The following is a 12,678-nucleotide window of genomic DNA, read 5'->3' as shown; positions in this document are numbered from 1 at the left end:
CAAAATAACAAATTGCATGTCGCTGTGTTGAAGCATCTGTTGTAGAGTTAATTTGTTCCCACATGTTTCATGCAGTCTAACTCCCGAGTGTATTGTCTCGACACACGTCACTGGTTTGTACACAAGCAGCTGTAACACAAAGCACCAGTCACATACTGTGAATAGTATTTGATTAAATTGCTTCACTCTTGAAACTGCCTATCCCATCAACAACGAAGATTCAATCTACCATTTTCTCCATGTGTTTTCAAGTCCCCAGCGCAGGTCGCCTAGTAATATTGATTTCGTGTGTTTTTTCAGACAATTGTAAATATGTTTTAGATATTTTTGTATCCTTTGAGGCATCTCCACTGAGTGTCATAATCATGTTTTATCTCGTTATACAAATTACCTGATAAATGTTACCCCCGCAACGACATCATCTGTCAGAACCTTTTCAAAATCCTTTTCAATTATTGATAGTAATCAATAACTGTAGGTAGGAATAATTGTTGTCAAAGAAATTCTGTATTGAACATTACGTCTGGAATATAGCGATGTCGCCATGGTCACAAAAGCTTAGGACTTAAAATGGCCGACATACAGGCAATGGCTACATAGAAAGCTTGATGTTAAACACTTAAGATCTGACAGATAGGAAAACACTACTATTGACCTAATCCACATCACATACCACTCCAAATGTTAGACGTGCTTGTTTAGTTGCTCCGTACATGGAATCAATACAGCCTTGTGGTTTGCACAGTAGATGCTGAGATATGCAAAGGTTATGTACATAGAGAGTTAAATGTTTGGGCATGGAAAACAGTCATTTACTAACATTGTTTCGAGGTGACATTAGCAGTTTGTGCGGCAATATGTTTAGCATCTGCCTTGTTCCTTGTGGAGAAATACGAGGGGATGTCAAGAAGTTTTGAGCATAGAAAAACACAAAATATTGGTATGAACCACATTTATTTTTCAACATAGTGCCCTTGTGAGCCAAGACACTTGTTCCATCTTTAGTGCCAGTCGCTGATGCCATCTCTGTAGAAGGCGCCATTTTGGTCCTCAAACCAAGCCTCAGTAGCAGCAATAAACTCATTTTCATCCTGAAATATCTACGACCACGCAAGTGTTTCTTGAGATTTTGGAACAGATGGTAATCACTTGGTGCCAGGTCTGGAGAGTAGTGTGTGTGTGTGTGTGTGTGTGTGTGTGTGTGTGTGTGTGTGTGTGTGTGTGTGTCTGTCTGTCTGTCTGTCTGTCAGTGTGTGTGTGTCTGTCTGTGTGTGTGTGTGTGTGTGTGTGTGAGGGGTGGGGTGGGGGGTGGGGTTGCGGCAAGATTTCGTACCCGCATTCCTGGACAGCAGCGGCTGCAACGCGAGAGGTGTGTACTGGAGCATTGTTTTGATGTAGAAGAATACCACGTCTGATCTTGCCCCGGCGCTTCTCCTTGATTGACTGTCGCACTTGCCTCAACAAGTTAGCGTAATATTCCCCATTCGTCGTTCTTCCTTTTGGTAAGTAATCTATGTGAATGACGCCTTTGCTGTCCCAGAAGACTGTCACCATTACCTTCTGCACCGATCTGGAGGCTTTGAACTTTTTGGTCCTGGGAGAAGTGTAATGTTTCCATTCCATGGATTCTTGTTTGCTCTCAGGATCATAGTGTTGGATCCAGGTTTCATCACAGGTTACTTCTGGATTCTTGTTGTATCTGGTTGGCATGGAGTTGCTTATGGTGACCCTTGTTTGCTTCCTTTCATCTGTAAGCATTCTTGTTTTATCTCCCATCTTGCGCACACCTTAGACATGACGAGATGTTCATGAAGAATTGTCTCGATGGAACCGTGTGAAATGCATGTGGTCTCCTCTAACTCGTGGAGTGTCATTCGACGATTTTCCAGCACTAGTCTATGCACTCTGTCAATGTTTCCCTGACTAGTGCTTGTTGTTGGGCGATCTGGACGGGGGTCATGTTCAAGACTCTCTCTACCATGCTTAAATTCATTGACCCATCGTTTGATGGTAGCAGATGAAGGGGAAGGCTTCCCATAAACTGCTGAAAGCCTTTCTTCAATGTTCTTCGCCGAGTTTCCTTCAAGAACTAAAAACGTACTTACTGCTCTATACTCAGTTTTATTCATTTTCACTGCCGTGAGCGGGGTCTCTTTCTGTCAATGTGAGCTGTTCAATAACTTTTGAGAGTAGGATACCAAAAATCATATATCACATCAGCTACACCCCAAGGTTCAATGTCGTACCATAGGCGGTGACACCTGAGTATGAAAAATGCTCAAGGCTCAAAACTTATTGACATCCCCTCGTATGTCAGTAATACATATCACTTGCCAACATGTCATCACCAGAAACAAGTAGTTTTGAACGTCTGCCGAAACACTCAGTGGGACACAGAAAAGGCAATAGCTGTGAATGTATATAGATCAGTCCTTATTCTTAAACGTTAGGTATGAAGAGTTTCACTTTACACTTATAATCAAAGTCCTTTCCCTTGTTTAATGGACTTATCCGTTTACAAACAGGGTGAATGTAATATATTTACCAGGGTGAATGTAATATATTTACAATTATGTCTTTGAATTAAAGTGAGCGTAAATTCTGAGAAAATGGTATTTTACTCTATAGCTGTGACTGTATATTTTGACTATATACATCCTCCTAAGTACTTTGAATGTCAATACTTGGGAAACCTTTAGAAAACCCTTATATCTGTTGAAAACACCTCAAAGTAGAATTATGAGGATTGCCTTAATTGCTGTTGTACCGGTACCCTTCCAGTTATATGCATAATTGTGACTCTGTTGTGTCAAGATATATTATCACAATACAAACGTAGCCGATGCAATGCATCTTTTAATATTTTCCGGATGTTATCTGTATCATGAATGGTTTTCTATTTCTATGAATGGTAGTCCCCAGTGGTTTTCTATTCAAACGAAACAAAATATGACATGTATGCTAAATAAAAGTACTAACTTTGTAAATTACGTTTTGAATTTGTTCTTTATTTTTACATAAGACACCATGTCAACGGAAACCTTACATTTGTGATTCACTAACTATGACTGTTATACAACCTTTCCTGACATGAGTTATTGATGCCATGTTGTGCGCGACAATCGAAGACCACCTTTGTTGTTGGATCTATCTCAGTTTCTAAAGCTTAATCTCATTTCAAAGGTTCGGGCGTTTGTATAGCACTATTGTTGCATGCCCGTGAATCAATAGGCTTTGTCTGAAGGAAAGTCATATCTCTCGTTGGATTATACAGACACGGTAGCTGATTTGGAATGGTAGAATTACTTTGAAAACATGCTTGTCTACACCAGTAATGCGACATCATTTGCATACACGTATGGGGATCTTCCAACACAAATAAAACACAGGCAGAAACATTTCTTGTCCCGGGACTGTGCTTGTTTCTGAAGCAAATGTGAAATTGGGAACCTTGTTTTTGTGAGTTTCATTTAGTTTCTTTTCTTTTCAGAGATGTTTGAATGTGAATAGAGATGCTGTTGTTGTACAAATGTTGTCTATTGAGGAATCGAGACTGAAACACTGTATTTTCCTGAAACAATTCAAGATGTTTCAAACTGCAATGGTGTCTGAAACTGACATCCCTCACCATCTGTTATCGCCAAGCAAGGTTTACAGGAAGAAATATACTTCGAATATGGTATGTACATCGCACGTTTTATCATCACATGGCAAGATCGCAGCATGAAATGAACTAGTGCATATGATTTGATAGCATTTCATAAAATGCTATCATCATGGAACAAAAATTCATTAACCAATCATCATGTTGTAAAAAGTCATTAAATAATCATCATGTTAGATACATTCACTAACCGATCGCCATGTTATACATTGTTAATAGGGATAAGTATTTCAATGAAAAAATACTCTTAAGTACATATCCTTTTACTACTGCCAGTCTTCATTTAATCATTATTAAAACAAATAGAATTGTTGCATACATTTTGATATATTTTGTAAAAGGTAAATATATTATTATCAGTAATTTAGATTATCAACTGGGATAATACAGGGCCGTATCCTCAAAGGGGGTATTGTCCTCCTCAGGTGGTACGTAAGTCCCAATATGTTCAATACAGGGCCGTATCCTCAAAGGGGGTATTGTCCTCCTCAGATGGTACGTAATTCCCAATATGTTCAAAGTAAATTTAAACATACTACTTTTTAAACCGCAGTACACATGTCAATACAAATTATGGTTAGTTTCTCTAAGATTGTTCATAGCTGGAGTGATGGTGTAAATCAGCTAGAGACCATGCAGGATGCAAATATACTCAGTCCTCATGGTCCCCAGTATGGTGATCCATCTGGAGTTGTTGGCAACCTATAGCCTCTTATCGTATTGTAGTATACAGTAGAAGCTGTGTAAACCGGCACTCGTAGAGACTGAAGAAATAATCAAAGAGAGATAAATGTTCAAGCCACAGACAGGAGTGAGATTTTATGCTGGTGCTGACATCTTGCCAGACTGGAGAGAAGCCGGTTTTGACAGCTTTCACTGTATTTAATAGTTACCATCTTTCAGGAATTGCGTCTAGTTGTACATGTACAACTGTGGTATTGTAGTTATTTTACAGTCTTTTGCAGAGTGGTAAGTATATTACCTAAATTTGCTTTCATTCATTTATACATTTGCAAGTTTGGCTGAAATACTTCCCATGTGACTTTAAATTTTAACTCACTCACTCATATATTACTGATACCACACCAATTATGAATTCGCAGAGGAATGTTAAATACCGAAGATGGTATGATATTTCAAAACCTACCAACTTTTATATAACTGCATGGCTGACTTACTGACTTACCTAATAAACATTCTTGTCTTGAAACGATGACTATTATTTGAACTGTATTCCCTTTCAATGTTGTTTAAAGGTTTTGCTAAATCAATTGTCAAAACACATCCAATATGCAGTTGACACACAAGACACGATTGTCTCAAGAGCACCATTGACTGAAAGCGACTAACTGTACCAAATGCCAAAACCTTTTTTTATGATTTTACCCCTATCTGTTACAGTGTTACGGAGGAGACTACCAGAAGTGAGAAGACGGCAAATGAATGCGTGACACTGGGATGTCATGCAGGGCTGTTGGGCGACAGGTTGACATTCATCACACCGACGTAAGTCGACTTGTTCATAAACACCGTCACACCAACACGGTTAAGAACTGACTAAGACCAGATCATCCACGACAGACATCTCAAGCTGAGGGTCGGGGTTGAACAAGTCTTGTGAGACCTCAGTCGTTCACTGCAAATGGCGTCCTGAAGCACCTATGGCTCCCCAACAGACGTCAATGCAATAGGACTGTAACCGCATAAAGGCATAAAGGGGTGAGGACAAGAAAGGTGATCAAGCGTCCAACCTTTGACCAGTCTTCACCGGAATTTCATTTGGAGTGGTGTTTATCCCGATGGAGGAAGGTGCATTGGTCGGATGAGAGTCACTTTTTATTTAGGGCGCTAGCGAGTCTGGGTGACTGGACTTGGTAACTGTTCGTAGTAATCTCAATGGCGACCACGACATCTGGGACATTCTGGATCCTGTGCCACGTTTTGATGATAACCACCCATGAGCCACTCGCCCTGTATTTATAAATGACAACGCCCGACCACCAACAACCCTGTAAGCAAACTTCCGCGGTCTTTTATGAGCCCGGACCTGAACCCACTTGGGTCACTGACATTCTTGTACGCTTAGTACATCCATTGGATCCGTCTGTGCAAGACCTGGCATGTTTGTAAGCAGCTTAGCGCCGGGGGTGACAGCAGCTGCTTCTGAAGCAAATCCGGAGACTACCTACAAGCATGGTCATCCGTGCACAAGGTGGATATGCACGCTATTATCATTTTGCATGTGACTGGTTGTCTGAAGTTGACAGAGAGCATTTTCAGACTGAGAGACTCCCACCTCTCCAATTTGAAACTCTGCAACCTCACACTTGCACAGGGATACACTTTGATGACAAATTCACGTATTCATGTCATTTTGTAAATTAAAATATTGCAAATTTTCATGATCTTGTCGTTATTGTTAAGTCGAAGCAATGGCATTTAAGCTGTCCAGTATACATGCTAATGGTAATGGTTGCTCGGTTCAGTTCAGGGGTGCTTAATCCAGTTCCAAGTGCGTATACTGCTGCTCTGTCATGATGTTATATGTGGGATGATTATACGGTTGTAGACACAAAGGTCAATCAAAGTTAAAAGTCGATGCTTTAAGAATAATATGTGGGCACCAACAAGTACAAATCGCATGAAATAATACGCTGAAACTAATTTCATACCCTTGTATGAAAGGAGATGTGCGGATAAACTGAATCGTTTTCACAGGATTTCCCTCCGTACTGTTGACAGACAGATATGTCTCGCTTCAGCATGGTACAAGACAGATAGGTACATACAAACACTATATCACATATTTGCTTATTAAAGCAAAGATATGTCATGCAAAATCGTTACTACCTAACACGGTTGAACTTTGGTACTTTTCACAAGAAGATATTGAATCAATGCACTCGTTACGTAGCTTTACAGATCCGATCACCGTGAAATCAGAACATAAATTGGAATGCGGTATAATTTTGGAAATGTATTGTGCCAAATGATATTTACTAGCCTCAAATTAGGTTGTAATGATTTATGTTCATATAAAACCACCGCATCCATTTCAACTGATCCACATGCCCCTGTGGCGCTATTTGTGAAAATATATTTAATTACATACCTTCATTCATTACTTTGACTAAAATGTTCTCTATTAATTTTATACAAATGGATATGATTTAGAAGAACTTTAAATGCAATACCTGTACAAAAAACAAACCCAAAATAAAACAAAACAAAACAAAGAATAATAGTAAAACACACATACACAAAAGAAAAACTAAGAAATACTTCAGACTTCATATCTCAAGTTAGCAAATATTGTAGTACGTTATTGTCTATCTATCGTATGTCATGCCAAGGTGTCATGTATTTATTTTGGAGCAACATTAATATAAGCTAGTCGTTTGTTTGCCAGTTTATTTCATTGTTGAATAAATGTGTTTAAAACATGTTTATATGACACAAACGTATGATCTATTCATTGTTTTGCCATAAATGGGGACATAACACCAGCCAGAAACCTCATTTAGCTGATTTTTTAAATTTCATAACACAGACTTCATTAGCACAGAACACACAACATAGTCCTCATTACTCTAATAGAACACCTTCCCACGTTCCCTAAACAAATACAATAATTGTGTAGAAAAACCACCTTCGTTGTTAATCACTCATACTCACTGACCACAGATTATGCTGATCGAAATATGTAATATATGATATGAATACATCTAAACAACCATAAGTTGAATAAAAGTATTCTTTCTTTGATGCAAAAGGGAGGTTAAAATCTCATCCCTGTTGTTAAACTATAAAATAAATCTTGATTGGGGATTTGAGTAAGTATCTGTGTCGGTTGTTTATTAATAAGACTGTTATGAAGTCTGCAACCTTTTCTTGGTTAGTGTTTCTTTTTTCACAATTGGTGTGTTGTTTATGGACCGGTTCGCGTGTCCGTATAATGGTTACCACTGTTTCCATAAGCTTAAGGTCAGATATTGGAAAGTTTGCACTAAAACGCACCTGAACAGACAGAGAAAAAATGAAATGAAATGTCTTGGAGGTGATAGTACTTACATATCTAAACCCTATATTCAACACAAACACAATAGCACAACCAACAGAGATTTATACGTTCCTTTCACACATAAATTCAAAGGATGTGCTTTTGTCGATCAGGGTAAACTGTCAACTTCAGCTTCACTACTGATGTAGTCTTAGTCTTTCTTTAACCATGCAAGTCATATTGTAAACGTACTAAAGACCCGACAACATGGTCTTGAGATGTTGTTAACCAGCTACATCCACTGGTGATAAATGCATGACTCCCCAGCGCTTGGAGTAACATCTATTAATGATGACTTCAACAATAGACAACATCGTTTCTGTTTGTAGAATGGAAGTAAGGGATCGATTCTTTTCTCCTATGGAATGAAATGACGATGCATTGTTCCATGTTGTTTACATGCAGCTAGCTACACAATACCTGCGAGCTTCTTCACTGGTCTCGAGCTAGTCTCATTGGTTATAAACGCTTGGCCGAACAGCGTTATAACTTCTTATTGTTCAGAGTGACTGTTTGAAAAATTAACCAGCTCTTGCTAAGATGATGAACACAATATAAAGTATTGATCTGATCTATTGGGGGAAAATCGTTATTTTGTCGAGGTTCGCTTTCCCCGTGAGTGTCAGTCAGCAACGAGATCCGCTGGCGTTCGTTCACAGACGCGCTCTGTGACAAACATGGCTCGTCGCCGTAAACAAACGGGACCGTTGACGGCCCTCTTCGTCTTTACAGCTTTGGCATTCTCAGGTAAGATCAAAGATTATTCCAAAGTATTTTATCGTTTCACATGTTGTTATAAAAATTGAAGATTAAACTTATGTATTGAGTTGTGACAAAGACGTATTACGTCAAGTTAACAGAGACGGCTGTTCACTGATATGTAAACATTTTTACCTCAGGTAAAGATATTTTCAACTTATTGGTTTTCTTTTAAGTCCGGCTTAAAACCACTTCCTTCATGTTTTCAAGGGCGTGAAGAGAGTGGTCACAAACAGCTCGTGTACAGTTAAACTCTTCATTGCGTCGCCTCCACAGATCCTCTTCAGTTCTTCTTTCGTAGGCTTATATTTAGTTTACTTTTCATTGTTTTGCGCTTAAGGGAAAAATAGTAATATGGTATGTGGTATATGAGCCATATTTCCTGAATAGTGACGTAATCAAACCGTTTATCATAGTTGAAACAACAGGGCATATTTCTATAACTTATGAACTGACATTGGATAAAACACATGATGTTGTTTCGTTTCTTTTATGGTGTGTATGAGGTGGGTGCTGTAATAACGTTCGTTAAGTCGACTGTTTTGATGAAAAAGTCGCCGGAAGAGCTAAAATGACGTTTCTATCGTCTTTGACGCAGCGTCATGGAGCGAGGTACAAGACAGAAGTAAACCTGTAGCTAGCTCTCCATCTGTCATGTTGCCAACGCTTGGCGTGTCAAACTTGTTCCAGAACGATGTACAGACCATCCACACACGTTATATGGTCACAGAATGGAGTGAACAGCAGATGAAGGATAATCCCTTGCCCAAAGAAGTCTGTGATCAATCATACCGTGACAGAACGTGCACTGCCAGTCTGTAAGGCGTCCATAGGGTCGGTAGCAAGGGCGGACTTGAGGATGGATAGCTTCGTGACAGTACTTGTTGCAAATGACCACCGAAGGAATCCTTCAGTGTGCAGTGTTGCCATGCTTCGACACTGCGACTCGACGCACGAGTCACTGCAACGTTCCACCCGACGCCATAATTCACAGATGTTGTCATGTGACTATGCAGTTTGATCTGACGGTGTCAAAACAGGACGTACGGCTTGACGTTGTGGAGGGCCGGTCCGCTCTCGCAGTGGAATCCTCGCAGCTCTGGCGCTAATCTGACATAAGGTAGGAATCCCAGAGGCTGTCGACTTTGCAAACTGTGCCTGACGCAAGTATCTTTCGTCGTGACGTCGTACTTCCTTGGTGCTGCAAGATCCCAAGAACGCATTGTAACACCGTCTTGTCCATTGCCAGTTTCAAGATCCAAGAACCGCACATCTGCATCTGCAGACAAGCGGGGCACAGCTTTGAGAATGTTCTGTTGCTTTTCACAGTAAACATTTGAACGATTCACTGTGTTACAAGTTACTCCGTACATAATCGAGTCTGGACCAGACAATATACTGATCAACACTATGAGCATGAGTGTTTCAGATTCTGTAAATATTTGCTATGATTTAGTTTCTGACTTCAAGTAACCATTTCTACGATAATCCACATGTCCCCATGGACTAACTTTACGTAGTGTCATATCTGCAACTCAGCGATATGCCTTTTATGGACTTTTGTGAGGAGACATTGTGAACACGTCTGAACTATACATCCACGTGTAATTATGGCGTTGTGTATTGTTGTGCGCCTTGTTACTTTCGCAGTCTCCCGATGCTAAGTATGGATGATGCATTCCAGTGACACCATTTATTTTCCCTCCAGTAACGAGCGTTTTGACAAGACGTTTTCCTCGGAGTGACAAGACGTCTCCCCCCGCCCGCCCAGTAACGACTGCTGTGACAAGACGTTTTCCCTCAGTAACGACTGCAGTGACAAGACGTTTTCCCCCCGTAACGAGTGTTGGGACAAGACGTTTTCCCCGGTAACGAGAGTTGTTACAAACCGTTAAATGTTTTGAATAATATACCAGTAACATCACAATTGCTGGTGTATACACATTGTACTCATGTGGAAAAACGAAACCAGGTCTTTGTAGTGACAAGTGAACGCTTTAACCGGTATCCGCCCAAAACGCATACGTCCCAAAACGAAGACCCGTTAAAACAGCCCTTGTTATGGTTGGTTGCATGCGTGATTAGTTGGCTGTACCGTTAATTAAGAAAGATGGTATCACCTATGTAACGAGTTTGGAAAATGTTGCAAGTGATCCTATATTTCATCAATATCTATTTAATCAATAATGTTTAAAGATTGTAAAAATGTTCATCTAGGGATCTGATAAGAATACTATTTTACCAGAAATACGGGATATATGTTTTGAAGATTTATTAAATCCTGTATGACGTGGTGACAGTGACCAGGAGTGGGATGCTTATATTGGAAACTGTATAACTGAACATTGTTATGAACATTACATCTATCATAAACAAGATTATTATATGTCGAGAGTGAAAGTAGTAACTAGTGAATACCTGTGAGGTGGTTTCGGGGTTGGGGTGATGGGTGTTAGAAAACATCATTCAACAGTTGACAACATATTCATTCGCCAGTCTTTTGTTCAAAAGAATACAACTCAAATACTCTACTGTGCCTAAATCGTGGATTTCAAGAAAGTGTTCGACATGTTGACTCGAAATACATTATTTTGTCTTCTTTTAATAAATGGTATTCATTATTTTGATTCTTCACTGGTGTTAGACACGGATGTCTACATAGTCCCTTGTTATTCTCCATATTTATGAAGATGTGTACCAGGCCATTTATTAACTAGGAGTGGCCAGCATGGTCCAAGTAATCAGTATGCTATTTTGTGTCTGTGTTTTGGGAGGTCTGCGTTTTGGGATTGAACTAGGCTACCCAAGCAGGTCCAAAATGGCGTCTACCAGGATCTTGTGACGGTTCTTCATAGGCGGGCGCAGTAAGTTTATTGCTTTATTGAACAGGAATTATTTGAAATGCAGCCAAGGCAGTTTGTGTGTAGCGGCGGTTGCATAAAATGTAAGCGATAAAATTCAACTTGTAATAACCTGTTTTCTTTATGTTATCGATCTGTTTATTGTATCCAACGCAAGAAGCGTTAAATTTCAATTTTAGCATCAGTATCATGAAAACGATTTGACTGATGTCGTTTTAAAGGACAAGAGAATACCCTATAATAATAAAATTCAGGGAGTTTTTACATATGAAACAGTGTACAAATAAATGTTGGCTTCACACGGTCGAAATTCACTTATCTGAGTCTTTAAGGATGACAGTATAATCTGTTGGTTCGAACACCGTGTATCGTGAGGACATACAAGAAATCATAGCGGAAAAGTAACAAAGCGGGAAATGCGTCAGTTTGAAGGAGTGAGTCACATTCGTTTTAATGCGTCTGACCATGTACATTCAAAGTCGTCAACGTCTTAGACTTTTGGAGTGGGCTTTTGACTCTGTGTTGCTGGATTTGAGCATACGTTCGAGCACGGGCAACTAGACAAGAAAGGGTGTCAGTATGATGTCACTGCCCTGGGACTATTCCTTGCGCAGTATAGTCGTTAAGCAATACTCACTCACTGACGTGTCCACCCAGAGTAGGAATGGTCAGTTTTCGTGATGCCACACCCGTCTGTCGCAGGTTCTCAGGCTGACATTGACCGGAAGTCCATTTCGACGTAACCAGGCATGACCTCGTATGAAAACATGACACTAACCAAATTCCCACGTTGTGTCCACCACTGGTGTCTGTTGCCAAAGGATAATTTGTGTTGAGTGTTCCAACACGAAGTCGTCCAGTGCAGAGACCTCCATTTGTCGATCACGTGCCTCCCACTAAAAAACCTGGATTATTTAACTTGTTATCGACATTTGAACTCTATTTCGTAGAGCCTCAGGTTTCAAATCATACTTGTAGTTGATTTTCGAACGTTTTGGGTTTTTGTTGCCACTCCACACCGACCTTCCAGTTTCCAGACAATAAGTCTTAGACGCAGCTTGTGTTGACGACGCCGCATCTAATGTTCCGAGACTGTGAACAGTCAGGTAAATCACATCTATGTGATAGGAAGAAGAGACAGGATAGTGCGCTGACATTCGCCGACCTTCCTTGAGATTGTCAAAATCAGAATAGCACGTCCCAGCTATCGGATGGGTTTTGCAGCCACAAACGTTCTTGCATTGGCTTAGCTTTGTACTATTAGTATTACACCAGCCTTTAGATTTCATGGGTCAAGAAACAACACCAACAGCGCCCCAAACCTACAGCACATC

The 12,678-nt window shown here is 40.0% G+C and overlaps 1 protein-coding gene and 1 long non-coding RNA gene across 2 annotated transcripts in view; both read left to right on the top strand.

Moving 5' to 3' along the window:
• The first annotated feature begins 3,372 nt into the window (after nt 1–3,372).
• On the top strand, nt 3,373–6,064 carry LOC137284348 (uncharacterized). The gene is made up of 2 exons (XR_010956893.1): nt 3,373–3,679; nt 5,066–6,064. It is a non-coding gene; the product is annotated as an uncharacterized lncRNA (long non-coding RNA).
• A 2,292-nt stretch (nt 6,065–8,356) lies between these two features.
• The window catches only part of LOC137285267 (polycystin family receptor for egg jelly-like), a 46,414-nt gene continuing 42,092 nt past the window's right edge, over nt 8,357–12,678 (top strand). The window contains exon 1 of the mRNA XM_067817583.1: nt 8,357–8,471. Within this exon, the coding sequence (XP_067673684.1) occupies nt 8,402–8,471 (70 nt within the window). The 5' untranslated portion in view covers nt 8,357–8,401. The remainder of the gene's footprint in view (nt 8,472–12,678) is intronic.

Source organism: Haliotis asinina, chromosome 5 (assembly GCF_037392515.1).
Source record: "Haliotis asinina isolate JCU_RB_2024 chromosome 5, JCU_Hal_asi_v2, whole genome shotgun sequence".
NCBI lineage: Eukaryota > Metazoa > Mollusca > Gastropoda > Lepetellida > Haliotidae > Haliotis > Haliotis asinina.
The sequence above is the reverse complement of the archived record's forward strand: the minus strand, read 5'-3'. Positions and strand labels throughout refer to the sequence as shown.